Below are 27,785 nucleotides of genomic sequence, written 5' to 3'. Positions count from 1 at the left end.
CGACTGGAGTTCCTTGAATTACACAGCCCTTCCAGTTCCCTTTCAACGGCATCCAAGTCACACCGATTCAGATAAACGCAGTCTTTGACCTGAGAGGCTTACAACCAGACAGTACACTATTTACTGGTAACGAGGGCAGCAAACGAGTGCTACAGTTTTGTTTTAAATAAAACGAAAATTTAGAGCATGGCAAGTTTCCATGCCAACAGACATGATCAAAAGGTACAGTGACTCATGTGATGCGGAAGTTACACACTTCAGTTTGACAGATAATTTGGCATTATTTTATTATGAATCCAAGTGAGTGTGAATGAAACAAAATCAGTACCAACTTTCTGCAAATGAAGACACAAAGATGTGAAAATTTGGTAATAGACAGTGCTCTCACAAGCCTGAAAACACTTAGGAAATGCAAGTTTCCGTAAATAAGGTGAATGTAGTTTAACTTTATTTGCCTGCCAAAGAATCTGTCTAAGAACACTTAAACATAAAATTTCTTAGCTCCCTAACTTATAAAAAAATTTACTTTCAACAGAGGTGAGGTACTGGGCTGTCATTGTTTACACTAAATCGGAAATGAAAGCCAGATGAGAGAGATGATGAAGAAATAGCAAATATACAAGACATTAAAACCAAAAGAGACCTACCGCTTGACACACTAGTTCTGAAAGGTTGCAAACGCAGAGGCTGTATTACAACTGAATTTAGGAGTACAACCACCTGGGCGTGAGGGATTTTCTACCTCAACTTCCTGCACATCAAAATGATATGTGCTCCCGGATACCGAGGGATTTCTGGAGGTAAACCTGTTTGCTCAGTAACATACCCAAGTTCGACAGGCGGGGAAGAGATGGCAGTTTGATTGTATGGCAGTTTGACTGTGGAGCTACGATCACACTTTGGACTGGGGAAACGAGACAGGCAGTCAGGAGAAAAGCAACAGAGACACAGTAAAGGATGCTCAGTTCTGAACAGAAAGGGCTTCCTTCAGCATGCGTAGGTGTGCCCTGGAGCAATGGGAAAACAGCTCTGCCTGATTAAGTTAGAATGATAGAATGATACTTGAAGTACTCATTAAATCATCTAACCTGTGTTTTTAAAACATAGGAACAGCAGTAGTGAAGCGTACTCTATTACGAGTTATTGCTTAATCCTATTCTCATACCATTTTCAGTAAGAACTGTACAGCAATTGGGCTGGGAAGCGGCACGAGTGCCATCCCATAAAACACAGCTGTTTCTTACGCACTCTGATGGAAAAATGTTCTAAGATGACTAGCAGTGCTGTCAGATTTAGTACTTGAATTCAAAATTAACATTTCCAAAACACCGATTTTTAACTCAAAAACCAGTTTATCACTTTGGTACCTCTTGGTCCCCAGTTTCTGGAACTCTTCTAAACTGGTTGCAACGTTGTGCTGTGCACGTTTCCCTAGCTACTCTGCATAGGTATTAAGAACAGAAGTGAAAGAAGTTTGTAATCACATTCCACTACTTGTTTGCTACAGAATTTTTTTTCCAAAGTTTTTCAAAAGCAGGACATAAGCCATATTCTGATTCAATGACGCACACAAAAACTTGGGTTTCCCCGTTTAATAAACATTTTGTGGTAACATCAGCCAGATTTACATAAGACCTGGACATTATTTCTGATTGTTTTTGTGGGGTTTGTTGGTTTTTGTTTATTATGTTACAAACTGAAGTTAAGGGGAACTTGCAACAAGTCCCACAAAGCACAGTGCAACATTTAAAAAGAAAAGTAAACAAAACTGCCAAACACTCAATCATTTTCTGCCAGAACTGGGATATTTTTTCTAAGACATCAGTTTGGGGAGGGGGATAAAATTCAATGAAGAATTAAATGAACTCAAGATAGTGGGAACTGCAAGGAAAAATACGAAATGACAGCCACAACCTTTTCAATTTAAGGGCAGAATATAAGTCTAAGATATTTTTGATAAATTCTGACAAGAAAAAGAAAACAGCATACTTTAAAGTATATTGAAGCAGTGATTTTTAAACAAAGAAAGCAGAACTAGAACATCTTAAATTTTAATCCTTTCTTTACAGGTTACCTAGCCCACTTTTGATTAAGAAAACTGTAGAAAGTTAGTAACAGCCACAAGTTAACACCGAAAGGTGGCACTTGTCAATTTTCCATAGAGTCCTGCTTTACGGGATGTCTCAAATGCACTGCTCCGATCTTCTATCATACGTTGCTGACATCAATTGTGTCAGATTTTAGTCCACTGGTCGCTTTTCACCATATTTCTTTGTAAACTCTTCAGCGTTCTTACAGAATTTTTTACGGTCCTTAGAGTATTCTTCAGCTAGGTCAGCCCGAAGGGGATGCTCGGGCTGTGGATCATTCACCAGTGCTATGAGGGACTGGATTACTGTCAAAAGAAGTATAAATACCGTCAGAGACTGAGATGGTTAATTTCTAAAAATCAAAATGTAAGCAAACTGCCCCAGTAAGAAAAGAGCTTTAACTGCATTTAAGTACATCCCCATAAATCTAGGTGCTTTTCAAAAGCCGAGCATGAATAAGCTATAGCAACATGCCAAGATTTAGTTCAATGACTGTGAGTGAACACCAGAAAATCGTATTTGTAAACAAATCAATTTGAATAGAGACCAAAATGCACTACAAATTATTTCCCATGTAACTGGCATCCTCTCTGAAATACTCTCCTAGGGCTAAGAAAGAAACTAAGTTTTACAGACAAGTTCATCTAAAAGGGATTGGGTAAAGATGGAATTTCCATCATGAAACATTTTTTCCTCACACCTGTCACAACGATGCAGTTGTAACTGGGTCTGCTTTTGGAAACCGTTTTTTCAGCTTTATTTTTCTATGACTCTGACTTCCCCTATAAACAGCAGACAATTCTTCCCCTTATTCTGAAGTGCCAAATACATCCACTAGTAGAGATACACCGGGCAAACAAATGGATAAGAACCGCAAGATGCTTTTCACCCCACTGTTTACAGCCATTTCATCAATGTTCCCCTATGACTTTCAAAGGAAATGTCATTCTTAAAATAACTGAACTGTACTTGACATTTACGCAGGGAACCTCGCGTGCTGCAATGACATTTATTGCTACATTTTCCTCAAACATTCTCACGACCATTTAAAGCCAGGTAGGTCACAACAATCGGGAGTTCTCATATCCATCCACTAAAAGGTATATGTGTAACTGGGCAAGTCTACGGAAAGTGGGTACACAGAAAAAGCATGTCACTGTACGACACCAATATTCCATTTGAGGTAAGTTTGGGCTACCCAGAGTAATGCAAAGCAGCACCCCAAGAGTTCTTAAAGCAAGTATAACAAAACTCTGTTAACTTCATGCATTGCACACTAGAGCCAGCTGCCTCCTCCTGAACTCACATAAAATACTGACACCTACACCATCCGGCAGCAGGGAGTTCCACAACTCAGCTACATGTTGCGCGAAAAGTCAGTCTATCGTTTGTTCTGAGACTGCTACTTAGCAGTTAACTGGATTCTCCCTAGTTTTGCAATGTAAGTTCTTACAATACTTATCACTCCAGCAGATGCTAGAATACCAGACTGGCTTCTCTCAGAGCAACCATCTTTTCATGCTCATACTCTTTTCCACCCTTACCTGATAGGAATGGGGAACATACCTCAAAACAAATACTCAAAATCCAGAGAAGTACGCCTGTTGCTATATTGCTAAGCAGGAACATTTCTTACCGCAAATCAGAGTTTAAACCGCAACAAACTATCTAAGGAATGTAGAATTGGTATTAGCTTACTTCACAGGAACTCACCAGTCCTGGACTTATGACAACTGTCATCGTATTAATTAATTACGAAACTAGCATCAATACTGCACGTGACAATCCCTTTTCACTCAGTAAAACATGCTAAAACACTGTAGAGAAAGTGTTGCGGTGTTATTAAGGTTATTTAACACACAAACCAGAAAAAATTAGAATTGTAACAGGAGTTGCCTCAATATCCACAGCATTTTAAAACTATACTGTCACAACAGTCTGTTTTAATATTAAGCATAAATTAATAAAAAGTACAGCAGTAAGATGCACATTTAGTACATGAAAAGTGAGTTAATGATTTATGATGAACCTAATCTCTCTGCTTTCTTGACACCTGACTGATCAAAACCAATGACTTTGATGCTGTACTAATAATGTTGCATTATTTCCTCGAGAAAGGCCCAAGTAGCAAACAGACTGAAGTTTATTTTTCAGCGCAGAAGAGTTCTGGAGAAAAAGGAATAGACACTTACGCAGGGCTGTAATAACATTGTTACAGGTTCATACAACGATGTAGTAACAACAGACATTGACACTAAAACAACTTCTTCAAGAAAGAGTTAAAAAGACAAACGGAAGACCACAAAACAGCAGAGATTTGCAATATTTTGGTACCTAGGGTTTGTTCCAAATTCTGATTTTGGCATAGTTTTTATTCACTCTCTCAGATAAAAAGGGAACTGCTACTTCTCAGGGAGACACTGACTATTTCCTGCATGCAAACGATTGCTTCAATAGTTCCAACTAACACCCAACTTGCATTTCAAGCTAGGTAGAGACGTGTCGTTCCTTTACTTAACTAGAGAAGGCTCATAAGATAAGACAACTGCTAAGGTGTTAACAGAAACCTTCTACCCATTGCTTCCATTTCATCTCTCCCAAGGATCTTTGTCCTGTATAACCTGGGATAAATCAACAACAAATCGTAAGATCTTCACTGACCTATGTGAGTTTAACAGGTTCTTTTTGCTGCCACCTCCACTTTCCCCAACATTCAACTGCTTGATCTTTTCCAAAACAACTACAGGAATTTTCCTATTTTGTCTTTGGGGCAAGATTATGCAAACTGTAAGTAGTTTTATTAACATACAGAAGCGTACAGAAAAAAGAAATCTCAAGTACAGCATTGTTTACTATCAGGACACAGTTCAAGTGAAAACCACCTTAAAGAGGAGTCTGGAAGAAGGAAATACTTTCTCCTACAGAGCAAGATACCTCACTGTCACTGAAGCACTTGCACTGGACTAAACTGCTACTCATTTGAATTAATATTATTAAAAAAATATGCAGTTTTTGCAAGGATGTTTGCTCCTTCTATATGTACAACAATAAATGCTTAATATCAAACTAATCATTTACCTGCCAGAAAACATGAAATTCTAACACGAACCCCAACAACTAACGGAAGCAACAACAACAGAAAAAACCTACTCAGATCACACTCTCAGTCTGCCACAGAACCTGATGAAATGTTTTTCCTTAAAATATTTAAATTCTTATCCAAAGACGCTCCACACAGTAAGCCTCACAGCAGTGATCTTTTAAGAACTAAGAGTTAATTTGTGTTATGATTTCAGGTTTTGTTTATGACTCCCTAGATATTTCAAACCGTATGTTCAAATCACTGAACCACATGGCAGAGATTATAAAATATACAAAGCCTTGAGGTTTTAGACCCTTTCTTTCAAACATCCAGGAGTGTACTGAACCCCTCTGGATTATAAAGTCACTGTTTAAAAAGAAACACAAAATAACCCCCACACAAACTACAACCAAAATTTTTAAGTATGCCGAGGACACTACCTTAATAAACTCTTCAGTCATGAAGAGTTTTGTGGTTTCCTGGAGGTGGAAATGCCACGCATCAGCGTCATTGCCTTACGTTCCAGTAACAAAATGAGATTCCAAAAGAGTTGCACACTGTGCTCACAACACGTGTTTCATGACACAAACCTTATGACAACGAATACACTGTAAGAGCAGTGACCAGCTGACAAGCTGAAACGCTATTAGCTTTAAATTTAAACACAATACAAAGTTTCTCGATATCCAGTTCTTTCTCCACATGGAGTCCTACCTTGGTCAGTTTTGGTTGCTGGCTTCCAGTTTTCAGCACTAATTACTGGCAGACAAACCTGCCCCTTTTCATCGATGTTAGGGTGATAGATCTTTGTTTTAAATGTAATCTTGGGAGGTTTGAATGGATATTCTGCTGGGAAGTTGATTTCGATTCTGAAGGCTCCTTTATCATATGGAGGATTGTCCTGCAACAAGAAGGCAGAATGTCAAGAATCTGGCATATTCTAACGGATACAATCAAGAAAAAGCATGCTCCAGACTTCGATCTATCAAATGACCTCTTTTAAAGGCACTTTCTTCCAACACATCCTGCCATGTCTATGTGTCAGGAAACATCAAAACCTATTTGGTAAGAGAGAGGCAATACCACCTCTACAACGTTTGTATTCACCCTGGAAAAAGCAGATTACCATTGTTCTGAAGTTGGCTGACATTTCTACTGGTAAGAAAGCATCCAATCCCATTTACTCCAAACTCAAGGTCCCATCTAATAAGTAGCTTTATTCCCAACTTTGTATTTCAAAAAACATGATAAACCCTTTCCGAGATACAAACAGGAAGCCTGACAAGGAAAACTGGTTTCTCTAAACCTAGTTATTTCATGTGTCTCTCAACATGGTGGTACGAACAGCAAAGCAATTCGATTTGTCAGATTTCCCTATATGTTCCGAGAACGTTTTTGTGCTGACTACACAAAAATCTGCTGAGCATTCATTGGTACTAAAGATAGATATTCACTGCATCTGCTGATGAGAGCATTCTGAATTTGTATGCAGTTTTAGCACCCACTCTTATCAGATCATTTTTGAAGGAGCACGATGAGAGAACCGTGAAGTAAGCAAAGTAGTTCTTCATGCTGAAACAGAAAAAACAATGCCCAGAATCTCATTTAGAAAACCTGTTAGACTATCGATACTGCTTCAAATACTAACCGCAGAAGAAAAATAAACCATTGCTACGTTTAAAGCTTATGAAAATACCATTCTGCACTGAAAACAGTAACTATGGCATGAAGCCTTTCCAAACACTCTGGGAACAAGAATCAAAGGATGAGAGTTTCCAGTTGGTGTAAAGTATCATCACACACATTCTTCATTAGCAACCAGGCCATTCCCTGCAATCAAACCCACTCCAGAAGTTAAGAAAGGTTTACCGATATTTGGGGGTGGGGAGTGTTCTATTAAAACATCATTCAACAGAAAACATTTAATTTTAGTTTCATCCATATGGAGAAGTCTGGTGGTGCGTTTCTAAGAAATACAGCACAATTTCTGCAGTCAAGGGAAGAGGTAACTAGAGTGGCTTTAAAATCACTTTTTATCCAAGCAATCCTAAAAAGCTTTGAAAGTTTAACAAATAACTTTCGATGGCGGTGACAACTGAAGCAGTTAGTGCCCTCTCCCGCCATGGCTCACTTGTTCTTGCCTCCATCACACGCTATAATTTGTGAGGATGTTCAGTGAACTGATACGGGAACTGACCTGGCTTAAAAATGTCCATTTTCTTCTTGACTCTCAGAACAGTTCTTCACTATAACTCACCAATAAATTGAACCAAAAATGTATGTAAAGGGTTGCTCATGTTTTAAATAGACAAAACACAGAATATTCAAGCAATTAAATTCCGATTGTTATATTTATTTTGACACTGACGAAGGAGAGAAGCAGAATTATAAATACTGAAACGCAAGCGACAAACACAACTCACATTCACCTGGAGCATTTTTGCTCTGCAAAAGTTCGTCCACAGCAAGCAGTTCTGATTAAGTGAAATGAAATTCATGGTACACCAACAGTACCTCTTACAAGAACAAAGAGCCTGGGGTGGATAGTCTCGTTTTGATGTTGAAATCAAACCAACAGCGTACCTTTTCAACATACAGTACATAAACTACCTTATTCTACAATTTAGAACAGGAAAAGAAGTTGACAAGCTATCTTCAATTTGCTTCTCAATTGAACAAACACCCTTAAAAACTAACAGTTGTTCCAAAGAACAAAATATGCTACATACAACAAAAACTTTTAAAGCAGTATCCTTCACAGTAATCCTGTATGAACACTATTAAAAATATTAACCTTTGTATCTTTCACACCTTCATTAAGAAGCTGACCAAAATAATGCCTAGTTATAGAGTTTAACAATCAGTAACTGGTTAGTCCTACTAAAGTATGAGTACTATGTCTTTAAACCGTAAGCAAGAACATTTTCTAAATTGGAAAAAGCATGTAAGACTTCAAAAGCAAAAACTCAGCAAAAAAATTAAACTTGCAACCAGCTTGTCTATTACATTTTTAAGCCATCAACTCCAGCACTGCAATAGCTAAAAAAAACTATGCTAAGACCAAAGCATCTTCTATAGCGTATCTCAGAATAATAAACTATACTACTCTTTGAACACGTACAACCCAACACTTTATTAATTACTATAGGAAGTATAATTTCATGACACAATTCCCTCTTAACTATACCAGTAGGGAATTTAAGGGTATTTCCTTGTAACAGGGCGTATTATAAACCAAAAGGCAGGTATGAAGCACAGTTCACTTTCTCAATGTTTAAACACTTGTGATGTGAACCTTTGCAAAACAAACACTAAGCTCATACTCTGGTGAGCAGAAACTGTTAAAAATAGATGCTGTACACCACATATTGCTAATTTTAACAGGAATAAACAAGTATTTTGGTGTTTTGCTTTATTAGTCATATTTGCCAACCTTATACTGCTTCAAAGTATTATCAAAACAGTAAACTTACACATGAACCACAAATATCAGAGTGGCTTATTAAAGCGTATTGTTTCTCAGCTCTGTCAAATTTCAATGTCAAATCCTGCTTGCTTTATTTGCAAGGGTAGCCGCAACCACTCAAAGGAATTACTTGCAGGAATAGAAGTAAACAGAGTAAACTAAATGTATTCTACAGTATTTGAAGTGCAAAGGCGTAGCCATTATCTCAGCCTGTGTGATCTGAATCCGGGAATGGCCTCCAACTAACAAAGTGGAGGCACTGCTAAAGAGATGTTTCAAAGTCTTATAATAAAAAGACAAATTTACACTGGTCGGGGGACCTTTTAGGTAGCACCCAAGGAAAAGCAGAACTGATGCCCTAGTGGCACAGCCTCTATTGCTGCAGACCTAAAAGTAGTTCATGTAATGAAGGGAGCATGGGCCATGGCGGTGGAAAATAAAGGAGGTGAAAATCCAAGTGACTTCAACCAAGGAATTCAACATACTAGATTTGCTGCTTTCCCCCTCGTAACAAATCCCTCTCTATTTGACTAATACAGTGGCTGTCTACTTCTATTAAACATTCCCTTAAAAGACTGTAGTGCTTTTAAAAAATTAAAGTGGTTTTTTTTTTGCCATTAATTAATGCCTAAATAAAGAGACTTCCTTTTAAAGAGCTCACTTCTGAAAATCCAAACCTTTTCCTTGCATCAAACTTTTTCCAATACTCAATTTTATCCTAGAAATAAATCTAGTTGATTAAAAGAAGAAAAAAAAAAATCTATTGAGGAGTATTATTAAATATTTCATACCTCAGGTTTTTTTTCCTATGATGATGATGATATTTTGTACTTTAAGCTTAATGTAATAAACTACAAACTTCATTTGCTTCCCCCTTCCAACACCTCTCCCAAGTAACCCAGTGCCATCACTGAGTCCACAGCGCTCGCCAGCTGCAGCCATGTGTTGGACCAGGCCTACGATTATGAAGCATCCAGGTAGGTATTGATCAGAGAAGTCTAGAACACCTTTCAATTTATCATTTTTCTTCAGACTAGTTATAAGAAACACCCACTAACATTATCAGACTTTGATAAAACAAAACACAGAAGACACTCAAATAAAATGAGACAGGAAGATTATGCTATTTGCCCAAGATTACACAAGATGTGTGAAGAGAGACAAGAATTAAATCCAGGAACACACCTGACTGCCCAGAGTATGTTTAAGATGCTGCAGTATAATCTGTATAAACTTATGTTGTATTTATAAACAACTAGCTCCTGCACAAACCCACAACTCTGAAAGCCAGGTTTTATAATAATAAAAAGAGATTCTTGTCAGGGTGCAAAAATGATCTAATGGTCACTAGCAGCACTACTGAACTGTGGATTTATGAGATACAAATGATCCTCATTTTATTTTACAGCTCATTAGAATAAGGAGTAGTCTATACTCACAGGAACAATAAGCCCTTGCCAGGTCAATAAATTAGCTTCATCAACCTGGATATTACGGAAGTTTTTCATTCCACATTTGCGGATTTCTTCAAGCTCCTGAAAAGCAAGCAAAGTGTAAGTTAATAACAGTATTAAGCAAGATGCTCACATTTATTTTTCAAAATGCTTAGAGGTCAATGTGGGTTTCTTTAATGTTAAAGCAGCTTGGGGTTTTAGTGGTGGCAACCCACACAAATAAGAAATAAAATTTTGCACCTGTGAGAAGTAAAATTCTCTGAGACAAGGTATTAAAAAAATTTTCTGATACGTCAGGAAAATACAAAAATGCTTTGTTATTAACATCATTACAGACTCAATGAAGTAGACATTAAAAAAGTGCATTGAAAAACATTTTTATATCTCAAATGCAAATCAGTGCCTTTGGTAACAGACTATTGATAACTCTGAAGCACAGAAATAAAGTGCATCTTAGGACTTGTCTGAAGAAAAACAGTGATTTGGAAGAATTATTTCATAACAGTTTTAAACACGGATAAAGTCACTGAACAGGCCAATTATTTCAACTGAAAACTAACAAATTCCTGCATGACCAACTTAAATTGATGCAAACCCAGAAAAATAACAATCTAAGCCAAACTAGCCTTATTTAGACCAATAACTTGAGAAGACGCAGCTTTATCTCTGTTTTGTACCTCAAAGTTAACAGTATATATTAAGATACCTCTCTTTATAGCTGTATCACTCTTGAACAAGGTATCTTTCTGCACCGGTCGATCACCAGTCAAACCATTTCTGATCAGTTAGTGATCCAGCTACCACCAAAACCAGTATTTAGGCATTTTTATATTTAAAATGATGTATAAGCCCTTGTGTAGCAACTGTTTCCTGGAGTATTTCATAAGACCTAAAAAGAAACGCCTCAAGGTTCCACTTTTTTTTTTCCCCATAACAATTATAGCTCTTTGCTGTTGAATTCAGCAGTTTTATCTTTAAAGAGAATTTAACTGAAGTCAAATTCAAAAGTAATCCACAATGAAATATAAAACTTCCCCCGTGCTTTCAAAACTGAAGCACATGCCTGCGTGTCTACATAGGTTAGGAAAAATGTTGCTTATACAGCAACACTGGTGCACTCTGCCAGCACACAGTTCTTCACTGGGTGCTAGCATATTTGCAAAACTAGACTGCATATCATTACAATAAAAACACCAACTACAAGCAAAGGCACTATACACTGAAAAAGAAAAAAGATCAGTTTTCCCGGTACAAGTGCTGTAGTGTCCATGGTTTTTTTCCTAAAATAGCGCTATGTTCACCTTAGATCAAACCTTTCTGCATCTGACTGGCAGAGATTTAATACTTGCAGTAATCTCTTGCATAAACTTAGCATCATGATAAAATGCAAACCCAAAGGGAAAACGAGATTTCCAAACATGCATGAAACAAAAATCACATGACAGGCACACATCAGAAGATGAACATTTACATTCCCGCCCACTGCACCTACAAAAGCAAGAGCATACCCAGAACACAGAATTTTAACCTTGGGGTCTTGGATATTGAATCGATGCCCAACACAATCTTCACGACATTAAAACCGACTATTTAGTCTAGACCTGTGGATTAACCCCCAAATTCCACTGCTGCTAGATTTACGCAGTATCACAGACAGTTTGGGCGTTTTTTTATAAAAAGGGTAAGAGGATTATCCTATTTCCTTAAAGCAGGAAAACATACAAAAACCACACAAAAAGAATCCCATGAAGCACATTTATAGGGACACCGAGCAAACCAAAATATTCAAAAGAAAATAATCTTTTTTATCACAGCTATAAGTGATCCTTTACGATCACTGAAACTGCAAATCCACACAGTGCCTTACAGCTGGCATTGAGTGCTCAGTGCACAAAGCAGCAGCTCAGGGAGAGTCTGACTAATACCAGCCTGCCTCTTCCCTGACAGGGTCAGGAGAGTAACTCAGAACAGTGTTCTGAGCGGCTCACTCTCTACACATACGGAACTGTGAAGTCCTAGCAAACCACTACTCCACAGCGTGTAAAAGGGATAAATCCCATTCCACACTAGATGTAACACATCAAACATTGGGAACAAAATAAGCTAATTAACCAGTAGGTATTTAAGCATGAATAAACATGCATCACAAGTGCCTTCAGTCTAAAACAAGGAAAGGAAAAATAGGTTTAGACAATTTTCTAGTTACTATATTAAAACCATTATACACACGACAGAAATATCCCCCATAACATCCCAGTGGGAGTGCAGGTTCCATGCAGAAGCTTTTATCACAGGTTCAGATGATAGCATTACACTGCTTCTGGCCCAGAGAACAATTGCCCAGACACACAAAAAAGGAGGACTATGGCTCTACAATTCAGGTATGTTATTAAGCTAATAAAACAAATTAGAAAAGCACAGCTTCACATTACTGGAAAATTAAACACCTACATTTTATAATTAGATTCAGGTTAAAAAATTGGATGCTGAATTACGAAATGCAAGAATCCAGTACAGAGATCATTACAAAATTGTAAAACTTTGTAGGAAAGCAAAGAATAGTTTAAAACAAATATACAAATTGCTCCCCATTTTCCCCTCAAGTCCACCACATAAGAGAGGGAATTAAACAGCCTAGAAGACACCAAAGAACTAGCTGAAAACGATTCACGACATCTTCCTCTTTAAACTGACATGTGAAGCCTTTGCAGGAATTCACTTTCAAAATCAAAAAAGTGGTAACTTACTACAGTGTATCAGGACTATATCCTGTGCTGCTGCTGCTGCTGCCTTGGGTCCTGCGGCAGTAACTGACAACCGAAACAGGGGACAGATGGGGATAAACCAGGCAATTCTTTTCCTCACACATAGGCAGGACTGCAAAGGTCATGGAGAATCAAGCCTACCTTAGCAGAGGACTCACCTGAACTACGCGCTTAAGACAGATTCCAATTTATAAGAGAAATTACTTTTCTTATACTAGAAGTGTTTAAGATTTCGTATGTCACTCCAAATTAATAAATTCCATGTTAGACTTATTTACAAATAGCTTCTTTTTCATACTGCTATCCCCACAAATACAATGTAATACTATACTCACAAGTCATGCTTTTAGGGTTTTTGTGCCTAGTTCATCAGGAGTGGCAAGAGATTCACCATTCACAATTTAAGGGTGTGAGGGGGGGTTGTTTTGGTTTTTTTTTTTTTTTCTGGCAACTGCCAAACCCCCTAATAAAGATCTAAATGCCTCAGAGCTACAAAGGCAGACACAACTACAGTATAAATGTACTGTTAAAAAAGTGAATGAGCTACTAAATACTTTCAAACAGCACAGATTAAAAGTTAGTACTGCACTTAACATGGGCTTGAGCAACTCCAAAGGGACAAAAATTACTTTATGAGGTAAAATGACATAGTCCAGATATTTATTTCAAAATAATACTTAAGAGGCTAGGCAGACAGTAAATAGATTAATTCCTTTTCTTGTCCTCCACCCCTTAATTTTGTCAAGTAACATAATTAAAGGAGCACAGGAGGAGCGTAACTAAAGGTTGGAAGACTGCAGTAAGGATTTCAATCAGTCTTCATTCCCCACTCTGTTATCAACCTTGCACGTAACCTTGCGGCATTGGTTTCCCCGTTTGTAATATAGAAATGCCTTATTTCATGGGGCTCTCTTGAGATGTGATGTTTGTAGTTTGGATATGTTCAGAGAAAGTGTATACACAGCACATGCAATGGAGAAAACATTGTGTCAAAGGTGGTATCTGATCTTCAAGTATAATGCTGAAAGTAGTCATAAAAGTACATACTAGCTCTCATATATAATCAACAAGGATTTAAAATTTTGATTTTCAGTATTGTGTAATCATTTGTGCTGTTCAAAGCAAAAATTAAATATTTGAAATTAAAAAGAAAAGTAAGTGGCATCAGCTTAAAATGTAGTCAAGTCTTTTAAAAACCCTGCAACTGAAACTGTTTTGCCCATGCATCTTTCAAGTTTTGGGACTTCTCTAAAAAACCAGGCTAGGTAGGAAAATGCAGAGAAGACAAACACTTGTAAGAGCGCAATCCAAGAATATGGGAATAAGTGTAAGAGCTCGTACTGACTTCAGTAAGTTCTGCATCAAGCCCAAAATGCTATTAAATGAACAAAGAAAAACAAAAGTCTACTAAAATAACGCTAAACCATGATTCTCTACTGTTTATAACTTACGTTTACTTGTTTATAAATCCATTCTCTAAAAGAAGTGCGACAAAGTTAAACAGGCTCCAAGACACTGATAAGGAACTGGCCAGTTTTACTTTCTGAATCTCATATAGTACAGAGAAGTGTTAAAACACCTTAAAATAAAATATAATTTTTACAAAAAAACTCACCAAACCAACCAAAAAACCAAATAGATTCTAGCTCTTATAAGAACTATTATTAAGTTTCCTTTGCAACATTACAACCCTGTATACTCACATGTCTTATTCACTCAGTAATGCCACTTTTTGGCAAAGTATTTTCATTTGATTAAAAATCCTTTTGCCAATTCTCAGTTTCAAAAAGGGACAATGAATCAGTATTCCGCATAAGGACAATCATACACTGCTCAAAACCACATTTCCCTTGTTACTGAGAACCGGTGTTTGGATCAATTTAGAATTGTTTTTCAAATATCGAAGTTGTTTAAAACCCCTTTATTTGGAAGGGCTATGGTGTTTACAAGACCACAGCATACTGGAGATTGCAGGCCATCTACAGCATGTACCTGGGTGTGGCCTTGTGTTTGTATTTTATCATGGAGTTCAACAGTTGCATAAATGTTTGACTATGCAATTATGGAAGCAGAGTAAAAACAATAAGGTTAAAATAATTGTATACATACCTCACTTCATATGTGTAGTGTTATTTACTCTTTAACTCTATTTTCAGTCTTTAATACTAAAGATACTTTTGAACAGCTAAAACCAGGAAACAAAAGCACAGATCTTACAGACACCTTAGATCAATCAGATCACGGATCAACATAGAAGGGAGTAGCTCCACACATGGGGCAGGACAGCCTTCTCAAATACTACCTAAAAACGCCTATTGAAGGCGCATCTCAGTACCACACGTTACTACACCACCAAGTAAGCACTATGACTATCCAGCACTGAAACAGCCTTCCCTTTGCAACTACCCACTAGCTCTCCACATAGCATTTAGCTACGGGTCTCGCATGGAAAACGGCTTGTTTTACATTAGTGGGTGGCAACTGTGAAAAGCATTTCATTGAAATCTCTGGCATGTCTCTTGGAGATCTATGTTCCCAATCACACACGTTTGGAGACAATTTGCTTTTTATGAGAAAGGGTCGTGAAGTGAAGTAGCTCCCTTAAAAGAGAAGCCTTAGATCCTTTCCTAAATATAATTACTCCACATTCGCCTGTTTTTACCCTGAGAGATCGTCCATAACAACATATCCTTGACAAAGACTGCTTTATTCCCACCTCTTGCATTTCATGAGGAGTCAAGATCTGACAACTTTGGCTCTTCGAAGAGGTGTAATGGTGGCTCATAGATCAAAACTCCACCTCAGATGTCACTGGAATATGATTCATTAGCTATGTTTATTTCACATTTTTGCTAACCTAGGTGTGCTCCTGGAGAGGGCACACCTCCACTGACTTTTTTTGTAGATCAGTAGAGAAAACTTCAGTTAGACTATACGAGGGTACAAAGTTCTGCAAAAATAGGCCATAAATAAGGTCTTCGGCCCAGGAAATGTCATTTGGTCAAAGAGACCCTGAGATAACAAGACAATCCTATTCTTATTATAACTTGACTTCATGTTTAAAATTGAACTGTACACGTACAATGGCAAAATTTGTAACAGTTCTTTCACAAGGAGGTTTGCAAACTGAAGGTACAAATGGCTTCCACAATCTGAAAAGGACACCCATTTCCACCTGGAAGGTGGAAACTCTACTCATACTCCCAGTTTTCTACAGGCAGACAGTGTGTTATTATGAACTTACTACATCCAGTCTCTTTGAGCCACTGTGATTAATATGAATAACTATGATGCATGACACGAGTCCAGAAAAAATGCAGTACTTCAAAATGTTGGCAAGACCTTAAGGAAATGGGAATTGCTTTATTTTATGTGACCTATAAAAGGTTCAAAGTTTATTCTCACTTACAAAAGACAAACTTGATATTTAGCTCAAAGAAAAGACAGTTAATGCTCATCCTAAATTATTTTAAACATAATTGAGTGACACACTGAAAAACTCTATTTCCTTTAGTTATAATCACTCATCATTCTACGACCCTGAGAAAGACACACCACAGACTCTTCTATATTGCAAAACTTCAACAGTGAAAGACTTATTTTAAAATGGATCTGTGAATTTGGAACTTAAACAATGATATCAGGTTGATACACATGCGAGTTTGGACCTTCAAAACATCATGCTGCAGCAATCCAGATTACATCATCTGTACGAGAGCTCTACTTTGTTCCTACCGAGATGAATGGCAAAACTCAAAGCCATTTGGGCTGACTCGACTCTCCAAAAGGCACGGAGGTAGCTGCTTATTTAATAGCCTTCACAAGTCGTGTGATACAGCATCTCACAGCTCTTGAACTGGCATAAAAAACGCACACAACATGCACAACCCACAAACATCAGGCAATAAAAACGAAAGTAAAAATGTAAGAGAGAAGTTATCAATGTCTCCTTCCTTCCTACACCACTCCCTCTGAAAAGCAACTGCCACACCATTTTTCTAGAAAAGAAGGAGGTCACATTGTCAAAAATCATTTTTACGGCATTTTAGTGAAAGATTAAAGTACTAACTAATGTTTCAGAAGTATAGTGGAACCGAGGCGGGAGGCTGAAAAGCAAGAGGCACTGCAGATACTAAGAACAATTTTTCTTGCCTTTCAGACTTTTATGTTCTATTTTAAATTTAAAAAGAAGAAATAATTGGAACTATATTTTTTTCCTACCAGAGTAGTAGTGATGTGCTTTTGAACAATTAATGCATTTTTTCAGAACAGGCAGAAAAGCTGCCTTCAAAAAATATAAAATTAAATGGTTGTTTACTCTCTGAAACTAAGGGGAACCTTTTTTGAGTATAAAGCAACAGATATATTGATCATGGTACTGAAGCTGTGACAACACGTAACACCTATCAGAAATAAAATAAAAAGATGAATGCCATCTCGTCAGGATCCTTAAGCACAATTAAAGGTTTATGTCTACTGATTTAACATATATGAATGACTCTGCACACAATGTATTACTATTTAATTTTTAATCGCGCCATAGCACACTTAAAACAACAAAACTAGCCTTATGAAAGCACTGCTGAGCTATTGGTTTCTTCAAAAATAACCAAGTTATAATGGTTAATTATGTATCTGCACAATTAAGGAAATGCAACTTCAAAACCTGCCATCTACACGTCCTAGTGAAATCCCAGCCCTATTAGGGGTCCACATCCTTGAAGCCAGCTGTAAAACTGATATTAAAAGATTAACAGAGTTGCCCAGGTGTCTGTCAAACCCTAGTGCATGGTTACGTTGCATCCCACAGGGACAGGTTTTTTAATAAGGCTAAAACATCGCCTGACAGTTACAGGGTCCTTCCCCTACGTTTCACAGGACTAGCCTGTAAAGTTCATTGATTTACATTAACAGGCACTTTGCATGCAAATACCATAGGGTATTGCCACAGCATTTTACAGATGACTAAATTTTACGCCACTACGTATACATGTCCTAGGCAAACCCCACTGCATACAGTTTGTGATGTTAATCGGCAATTATAGTGAACACATAAAATAAACTTGTCTGCTTTGGGGGCAACGGTTATCATTTTCTTTCTAAGAAGTACCTTACTCCTCAAACAAAATGATGAGAAACAATCCCAAGCAGTATTTTACAATAAACTATACATGCTCTTGGTTAAAACCCAACTGAGGCTGAGTTTACACTTACAAGTATCATCCACACTTCAGAACAAATAAAGCGAAGACAAAAACATTACCACGTCTGCAGTGAATGAGGAAACTTCTGAACCCAGGTCCATATTTCAGTGTGATAAACCTCTTACTCATACAAGGAAGTGGTTACTCTCCGAAACAACGAAAACGAAATTATTTCATCCCTGGGCGTTTGGGGAAGGCTCCTTACCAAGGAAAGAGCGGGGGGACCGGAGAACCCCCAACCGCAGGGAGGGAGTGGAAGGCGCTTCCCCGCCGCCCGGCCGAGCCCTCCTCGCGGGCAGGGCCGGGGACCGCGCCGCGCCTGCGGCACCGCCGGCGGCGGGGCGACCCCTGACGCCGCCCCGGGGACTGCCCGGGCCCCTGGCGGGGGCCGAGGCGTCCTGGCAGCGGCGTTTCCTTCTCCCCCGGCCCTTCCTCTTTGCTTAGTCACCGGAGGAGCCCCCCGAGGGAGGGGGACGGGGCGGCCCGCGGCGCCCGCCGAGCGCCCCCGCCCAGCCCCGGGCGGCGGCCAGGGGCCGCGGAGCGCTGCCGGAGCCCGGGGCGGCGGCGGGGGAGACGGCGAGGCCCCTCACAGCCGCGGCCTAACTGCCGGCTGCTCCCGTTCCGGTCGCTCCAGCCCGGGGTTGCCACCGAGGGCAGGGGAGGAGGCCGCCGGGCCGCGGCCGGGGAGGCGACCCCCCGCACCCGGAGGGGCGCCGGGGCGGAGGGGGGTGCCCGCCGCCGCCCGCCCGCCGGCCCTTCCCGGCGCGGCGCTGGCTGTTACCTTCATCAGCCTCCTGCTGGCCGCCATCTTGGCTCTGCTGCTGCCGCCCCACAATGCATGGCGGCGGCGGGCAGGGCGCTAAAGCCCTGCGCTTCCTGGGGCGGCAGGCGGGGCCGGGCTGGGCTCTCCGCGGGCCGCGCCGGGCCGGACCCGCCCCGCCGGCCGGGGGTCGGCGGGCTGCTGGCGGCGTTGCCCCCTCACAGCCGGGCCGGCGCCGCAGCCCCTCCTCGGCGCGGGGCCGCGCTCCTCCCGGCGGCTCGGGCAGCGCCTGTGCGGGGCGCACGGCCTCGTCCCGCGGGGAGAGAGGGCAGGAAACGCGCCGTGCCGGGCCGGAGCCCGCCGCGCAGCCCTGCTGCGGCCCGCGGAGCGCGCACGCTGCCCTGGGGGCTGAGGGCTCCTGGAGCATCCTCTCTCTGAAGGCTGGTTGCCTGCCTTCCTCCAGTAGTCGGTGATGTCTTTTGCCCCAGTGGTTTTTTTTTTTTTTTGAATCATCGATCAGTGCTTTAAAATACTGGTGTGGCTTATTTTATTTACTGCGCATCACCCCAAATTCAGTATCATCTTCCTTGTGGGGAAAGAGACAACAACCTGTAGTTACAGGTTTTATCAAATAAGTCCACATTATGTTCAGAGCCCTTCACAACCTTAGTTTCTTAAGATAGATACTCTGAAAAGAGAGGGGAGGGAGTTTCCAGAAGAGGTACCTGACCCACAGAAACCATCCCCAGACCTGCTGGTCTCTGATGAAACCCACCTCTCAGGTGCATGGCTGACCTTACCTTACCGTGACCAGTTCAACCCAGCCTCGCCCCCAAGCTTTCAGCCTGCTGTGCCCTGCCACAATCTCCTAAAGAAAGCTGTGGAAGAGAAGATAATGTCACTGTCAGTATTAATCAAGACTAATTTGCCATGTGCTTTTTAGCTCTTTAATGGAGCTCTAATTGTAACTGCTCTCCAGCTCTGATCCTCCCCAGCTGGCCTCTAGCAACCACTGTAGGAGCAGTGTCTAACCATAGCTATCCAGAGTCACTTCAGGTGCCCTAGGGTATCCAGGACACAGGGCTAGCAGATACAGCATGGGACATAAGTTACTATACTATATGACATATAAAATGCCACCAGACGTCTGTGTCCGGGCACCTGACTTTGCTCCCTAAAATATTCTCCGTTGACTCAGTGTACTCAGGAATTACTCCAAGATCTGCTCTGCTGATGCGTGGCCTTATTTCCCCTTTCCCCCTCCCTCATGTCAGTTAATGGCCTCACTTGATCTAAAACTTGTTTTACGGAACAAGTCACCTGAAAAAGTTCTAAGCTCTAAAATAAGCTTTACAGTCTCAGACAACCTGAAAAAGGAAATGTGGTTATTACAAGAGGCTTTCAAAAACTCATAGAAATGCAACAAAAAAGTTGTTAATTAGTGCACTAGAATCCTGTGCTTCATATCTTAACATTATTCCCTGAACAGCTATTTGATAATCAATATTTTGCATTAATATAGTGCTTATTGCTCCAAAACCCAATTAACATTTGTTAATGAAGCTATACAGCACCTACAGGAACCAACTCAGTACTCACGTACTTCATATGGGTATTATTAAATAGTTTGTAAATAATTATAATATTAAACATTTGAAGATCATGATAACTTTATTAGATACGTAAAGATTATCACATCCATTTTACTCAAGGAAAATGGAGTCAGAGGAAACTGAAAATGAAAGAGGCAGACCATTGTGGTGAAGTAGCAGAGCTGTAAAGCAAGCATGTGTGCTGACTGACTGGAGAAGTTAAACGTGTACCTGCCTGGCACATGTGATATGAAAACAGAAGCTGCAGAGACTCTCAGGATTCTTGATGTGCTACTGAAATGGGATGCTGGTGGTGAAGATTTAAAAATGCTGACATCTGATAAAAGGGCTAGTTCAGATTATATGATTCTGAAATGTAGAAATACCTAAATCTGATACCATGGTAACTTGGAAGAACAGTTCTTACAACTTATTTTCCAGATGTCTACAAATACAAAAAACAAGCTGCTTCAGATACTATCTTGATTTATTTGCCAAAACTCTATTCATATCTTCATCTCATCTTTATTTGACTGCATAATTTTCCAAGACCACCATATGTCTCTGAGTATTCTCTAAATATTTTTTCCCCAAAATACAGTTATTCAGGCCCTCACCTATACCTGCACTGAGACACATAGCTGCCACACACAAGAGACAGTACCAGAAGCATCACAGGGAATTCTGAATTTACTATCTGTAATTTTAATCCATGAATTTATAGCTTTAAGAGAGTGTCAGAAGCATCTGGGATAATTATAAGATAATCCGCATTTCCTTTGACAAGAAAAAAATACCACCCACACTATAACTAACAATAGCCCAGCCAGTTCTTAAGAAATCGTTGTTGAGTGTAGCTATCCTCACAAATTGCCACTTAATGTTGAAATCCTTTATTACAGCAGGGTGTTTGAGAAGTTTACACAGAACTATGCACATTTCACATACCTGCTGCCAGTATCCTGGATCCTTTCAGTATCTAGTTTCAGACTGGATCCAGAGCAGATCCTACGGTGCTAACACTGATGCATATCTTGTTTATGAACAAGGGCTGTGCAACCGTACTCATATTGCTGGATGTTGCCTGGATGCCGGTTACTGGCAGTCATGACATGCTGTCCTACAGTCTTGAAGAAGCAGCAGGAATTTCCTTTCAGACAGAATTTCATCAATTATACCTCCTACTTTCCTGTTAGCAACAGGACCCAGGCCATTAGTTATACTGAGTTTTGCAGATGGTTCTGCATTTTTTAACCTGTTTTTTGGTGTGGTTTCCAGGTTGTATCCATTATTTTACTTGAAAATTAAGAGTGTCCAGAATACAGGTTTTAGTGCTTATCCTGCGATACCTTCAAGGGGCTGGACACCACATTTATGCCTGCCCACTCCCAAAGACAACTTTCTGTCACATTTCCACTGTTCTAAGCAACATAACGGTTCAACTTCAAAAAAAGAAATTGTGTAAACAGACTTTCTGAACAGGTGAGCCACAACACAGCCCAACCCTTGAAAATTTTAGAAAAAAAATTCTCCTTGCTTCTTTACTGTTATGAAATGGCCATCTGAAAGAAAACAAAAAGACTCATGAAAACTGAAGGGGAGGAGGAAAGAGTAAGAATAATTTTGTTGCTGTATGAAACCTTGGTACCCCCACATCTTGCTTACAAGAAGGACAGGTCTATACACCTCAAGAAGAATACAACAGAATTAGGGAAGGTAAAGAGAAGGGCAGACTCAATGATTAAGAGGGTGGAATAGTGCCATATTAAGAGAGACTAAAATGGCTGGGGCTCTTCCACCTGCAGAGGAGAAGGCTGAGAAAAGATATGATCAAGGCTTACGAAATCATAAAGGCAGTGGCTAAAGTGAATACAAAGTTGCTATTTATCAGATCTTACAATACTAGAACGAAGGTGCACACAGTGAGACTAATCAGGCATTACTAACAGCCAAAAGACAGTACCTTTTTTCACAGCAAGTAATTAATGTTTGGAACTCCCTACCACAGGCTGTAGTAAAGGCAATAGTCAGCAGGTTCAAAAAGAAACTAGTCAAACTGGGTAACAGGTCTATAACAGATTAAAAAAGAGAATAGGCATGGAACCATCATCTAACATCTCTAATTGATGCCTAGTCATAATTATGGATGCTTGGGAGTATGAGAAGAACAGATTGTGGGCATGCATGCTGGTCCCTAAATAGAGCATCCTCTATTGCCATGGACAGGGAGAGAGTAGTGGGCTAGATGGACCTCTGTTCTGCTCCAACAGGACACTCCTTATGTTCAGGATTCCTTGGATATGCTGGTTTGCAGAATATAGACAGAATTCAGATTTCAAATGGATTCTAATTCATTCAAAACACATTAATTAAAGGGATCTACCGGTAATCCACAAGGGCAAAGTTCATCTCCAGGAGCAACTAAGATAAAAAGTTATAAAAATAATTAATGCCTTAAAATCATTATATGCCTCTCCATTGGGATTGTTAAAGCTAAATGGATTAAAAAAAAAAAGCTTAATTTATTTTTTGTTGACAATCCTCCATCCTATATGACTGTAAAATTGCCAACAAATTAAAGGTTTGTATAGGTTTTCTTGTTCCTTCAGTTTCTTAGATCTCTAATGACAAGCATTTTAAAGCAATTAATTATGTATGATGACTGTTATCTGACATTTGTTCTATCAGGTAAGTATCCACTATAGAATTATAAACTCATTTTCTTCCTCCTGCATTTTGTATGTCATGTACTTTATTAAGTGATTCTGTCCTATACAGACCTCTTTCCTCTTGAATGCAGTATTTCTTAACTGTCTATAAAAAACTAAATACATTAAGTCCCCTTTGCCTCCAAGAAAAAAAGGGAGTTCTGTCGATTTCCTTTGTACTAACAGTAAACATATAACAGACTCCAGCTCAAGTTAACACTGCACAAGCCCTAGTAGCTTCTCAAGCTCTTTTAGTACTATGGATACACCAGCTCATGACTGATTTCTTTCATTCTTAACTTTGTGAATTGCTTCCCCTTCCATCCGTGATCACATAGCACCTAACGGACTATGCAGGAATTTGCTTATGTAGAAAAAAGTTATGCCTGTCACTATGTTTAGCTGCCTTGTAATGAAACACAGCAGCATGAAAGAAAGAGTGAGCTCACACCCAGGCCTTGGTCAGCGTTGCATAAACAGGCACAAAGCAGAGAAAATAGGGAGAATTGCTCAGTGGGCGAGAGCTCAGCTCAGACCTCACCTGGGCCCAGCACCTCCACAGTTCCTCAGTGCTACGAAACAATTTGAAAAACATTCTCTCATAACTGCATAACTGTGCTAACAAGATTTTGGTAGAAAAACATTTAAAAATAGCTCTAATAAAATCATTGCCAAATTACACTGTGTTTCAACAGTGACTGTTTAAGTGTGCTGCTGGAAACTGATGTACAGATGGCGAGGGGAATGTACAAAGTATTACAGCAACTATACTATGAACTTTACGCTGCAAGTATGTGAATTTTCTATTCATGCTGCATTAGCTTCTATCAGCCTGAACCAGAGATGGGGTCCCATGGTGCTAGAAACTCTGAATATCACATTGAAAAAGACCATCTCTCACTGAAAAAACCTGAGTGGCCAGTGGTGCATCCCTCTCAGCATAACCCAGGACATGGGACAGCTGATAAATGTGTGCCATTTCTTGGAAGACCATTTAATTGCACGTTACAGCAGATATCTTGGGGCCTTCTCCGAATGCTGAGGCCAGGCAGGTCCCAGTGCCTGAGGAGTTGCTCCCCTGCCCTAGTTTGGGGGGTGGAGGGCTGTCCTGATGTAAGGGTTTTAGGTGGCCCTGCTGAGTTACAGTTCAGGATACAGTAACAAACACCAGACCAACAGCTTTACAGATAAATTGTTGAAATAACAGTACAGTAACAAATACTAATCAGTACAGTTATCTGGATTGAAACAACAGCAAATCCAGTAGTTCATCAGTACTGGGCTAAACGTAATATCCAGGCGCACAAAGACTCCCATATCCATACACTACCTGGACTTGTTAACGAACCATCACATCGCACCTCTGCTCCCGCTCTGTGCTGGTTCTGTCCCTGGTGGGCACAGGGCCTGGAAACGCCATTGCTGAGGGTCGATCCTGGCCAGCAGCTAGGCACCTGCACGGCCGCTCCCTCCTCCCCAGCGGGACAGGGGAGAGAATAGGAAGAGCAAAAGTCAGAAAGCTCTTGGGTCAAGATAAAGACAGTTTAATAAGCAAAGGAAAGAGGAAGGGAAAAAAAAAATTTAAAAATCTGGCCAGCAGCCAGATTGAGCCTCAGTCTTCCCAGTCAGCGCTACAGAAAATACTGCCTTTCTGCCCCGAAAGTCACAGCGCAGAGCAGCAGAAAACCTGCAAGGGTTTAAAAGATGCTGACCTCTAGGAGGAAGGGAGCAGCATGGAGTTTCTGCCAGAGACTGTGGGTGAAGATGTGGTGCTGCATGGCTTGGACTCCCTGCCAGAAGTAAGGGCAGGCAGCAGTGGGTCTGTGGGAGAGAGCAGTATGCAGGCAGGAGGGCAGCAAGGGGACTGGCTGCCTGGCAGTGGGGACAGCCACTCCCAGAGTGCCCTGAAGGGCCTGGAGAGACTATGCAATGTCTTTCAAAGTAAGAACTGCCTGCTGAGGAAGGGAAGCTCTCTGGCAGTGTGGCAGGAGGCAAAGTGGCTCAAGCAGAAGAATGCTAAACTGCTTCCACTACCAAGCAACTGGAAGAAAGATCCAGGCAACTACACGAGACCACTTTCAAGGCAGTCAGGTCTTGACTTCTTTCAGATGAGGACACTAAATGAGACACGGGAATCACTAACGGACAAATGTTCTTCAATCCTAGACTCTCCAAGACAACAACGTGCAAAATTTAGAGTATTCTTAGCTTGACATAGCTACGTCCCTTTTGATGGTCCTAATAAGTACCCTGAAGTAAAGCTTCCTCTAACTACTGGAGAATATGGTTTATATCTTTTGAGACATGGATGAGGATGGTTTCTTTGAGGGACAGCTGACTGATAGCAGAGGAGGACAGGTCCCCTCTAATGTGACAGAGGTTTCAAAGGATGACATGATGACAACTGAGCCTCCAGAGCCAAGTGAGCTCTTGCAGAATGCAGATCACAAAGTGAGATTTTGCAGCAGAAGCATTAGCAATGGAGGAAAAAAGGGATGTCTTGACAAAGGAATCTGTGTCATTGTGTTGGCTGACAGACTAGGAGACAGAGATTCCTCTTAATCATGCAGCAGTACCTTATCCAAGAAATCTCACTCTAATCAAACAATTTGCAAGAAGTATTATTAGCCACTTGTGCTAGCTGTGTAGATACCAAATGTAGTTTATATAGCCAGAATGTGAGATTCAGCTCAGAAACTCAAGCAGTGATTGAAGACTTGGATTTTAAAAAAATCACACCTGCCAAATTCTAGTTCGAAGTGTAACAGAAAAAGGAAATTCAGATAAGAGGCAGCATACTATCCTAGCAGGGAAAGACTTCCAAATAGCTCCAAAACATTTGAAACTTAGGAGCATCATTCCTATTTCAACAGAGGCCACTTGGATGCCAAGCAGCAATTATTTGCATGCTGCATAGCTTAATGAAAGAGACTATGATGTGGCAAAGGCAGAGGTCTACTGGTCTACCTTCCAAAGCTTGCAACCCAACACCAGCAAGAAGCAAAAGTGAAAGCGTGGCCTAAAGACCTGAAATGGCACATTAACCAAGAGAAGCAGGAGCAAAATTCAGCAACAATGAGATTTGGTACTCCATCCGCACAACTACCTCATGCTCCACTTGATGTTCAGTCAATGCTGGAGGATCTTCCAAGGGAACACAATTGCTGTGTATATCTGTGGACAGAGAGAGACAGAAGTTGCATCTCCAACGCTGGAAGTGCCTTGGTGGTTTATCTGAGAGTTTAATATTATGGAAGACACTTCTTACTTCAACCAATAGAAGAAAACCTCACACAGGTGTTCTCACTAAATTTCATTTTATCTGGACGAAACTTAGGAAATTCATATTATTTAATTAAAAAACCCCCAAAAGTAAACTTTCTTTGACTTTAATTGTTAACACACAAATGTCTCTTCCCCCATTAGATGTGTGTATAACGTATATCTGTATTTAGAAAACCAAAAAAGTGCACCATTTCCCATTCCAATTGAATTAAGTAGTTTTTTCATTGACTTCTAAAGTGTAGGATTAACGTACCAATTCTTTTCTATCTCCAGATCTAAATACAGACATTTGTACCATAAATACGTATGTCTTAATTGATACTGCACAGAGGAGCAACTGCCAAAAACATTGTTCTGCTAAGACATAAATTAAATAACTTTGCACACTATAAGGACTACATATACTCAAGAAAAAGTTTTCTTTAGCACAGATTTTGAAAGAAAGGATTCTGCTCACTAGCACTAAGAATCCAATTTTGCAGCAATTCCACCCATATGTGGAAGTCCCCCTACACCAAGTTACATCCAGAATCAGAGTCACCTTTTGTGCACTTTATAATGAAAATGGTTTTGTTTTCTGTAACTGATTAAATAATTTTCCTTGTATAGATTTGTTTGCTTGAAATGTTACACTGTTTTACTTGTTAACTTTAAATTTTATTTTCATATATAAATACTTGCCTTATTTCTAGTGTGATTGGCTCTGACTATAAATGCTGTAAAGGGTGGCTCACAGGTAAATTATATGTGGAGTACTTTCAAATAAGTGAATATTCAAATATTTAAATTTAAATAACATTCTTTAAGATGATTATTTGTTTAGACCAGTGGAAAGTTTACTGGTTTTTAAAGCATTGTTGGTTTCTGTACCTATCTCATTGTTTGTCTTAAGATACAAATTTGTTTAGTTTTTGGTTTTTGAAAACATGCATATTTGAGATTGCTTTATTGTGATAAAGGCTTACTTAAAACAAGCTACTTCTTGGGTTTTTTTCAGCATTTGCTTTTAAAACCACCATTTAGTGAAGGATAAACTTGTAAAACCTTATTAAAGTTATTTCGCCCTTGCTTTGTATTTAATTTCACAGTTAACTCATAAATGAATCTCTTTGATGAGACGGGGATTTTGCAGAGGTAAGGCGACAGGTCTAGTGTGGGTTCTACCTCTTTCTGTGGAAAAACCATTCTGTACCTCCCAGATGCTGGGGCAGTTGTGGGCTGATTGCATCGTACACATTAACACCGTCCCAGGAACTGTTCTGACTTTTGTCCTGCCTGTACAAGTACCAAAAGATGCATGAGTAATTCAGAATATGCTTTTTTAATCTTTTCAATTTGCGAGCCGTAGCTCGTTTTACAGGGAGGCACAGAGTACAGAA

The 27,785-nt window shown here is 39.9% G+C and overlaps 1 protein-coding gene across 3 annotated transcripts; it reads right to left on the bottom strand.

Moving 5' to 3' along the window:
• Positions 1-261: 261 nt before the first annotated feature.
• On the bottom strand, positions 262-26,283 carry UBE2L3 (ubiquitin conjugating enzyme E2 L3). 3 transcript variants are annotated; one of them, XM_050906737.1, is made up of 5 exons: positions 26,225-26,283; positions 19,622-19,699; positions 10,078-10,173; positions 5,887-6,073; positions 262-2,395 (listed from the first exon to the last, which is right to left on the bottom strand). In XM_050906737.1, the coding sequence occupies exons 3-5, from the start codon at positions 10,144-10,146 to the stop codon at positions 2,241-2,243; spliced, it is 411 nt and encodes a 136-aa protein (XP_050762694.1). In that variant the 5' UTR covers positions 10,147-10,173; positions 19,622-19,699; positions 26,225-26,283; the 3' UTR covers positions 262-2,240. The 3 variants fall into 3 exon arrangements, with proteins under 3 accessions (XP_050762694.1, XP_050762693.1, XP_050762695.1); XM_050906736.1 differs by lacking the exons at positions 19,622-19,699; positions 26,225-26,283 and adding an exon at positions 18,843-18,869; XM_050906738.1 differs by lacking the exons at positions 19,622-19,699; positions 26,225-26,283 and adding an exon at positions 18,267-18,286.
• Between the last annotated feature and the right edge of the window lie 1,502 nt (positions 26,284-27,785).

Source organism: Gymnogyps californianus, chromosome 16 (genome assembly GCF_018139145.2).
Source record: "Gymnogyps californianus isolate 813 chromosome 16, ASM1813914v2, whole genome shotgun sequence".
In the NCBI taxonomy this organism is placed as follows: Eukaryota; Metazoa; Chordata; class Aves; order Accipitriformes; family Cathartidae; genus Gymnogyps; species Gymnogyps californianus.
This window is presented reverse-complemented; position numbering and strand designations above follow the sequence as displayed.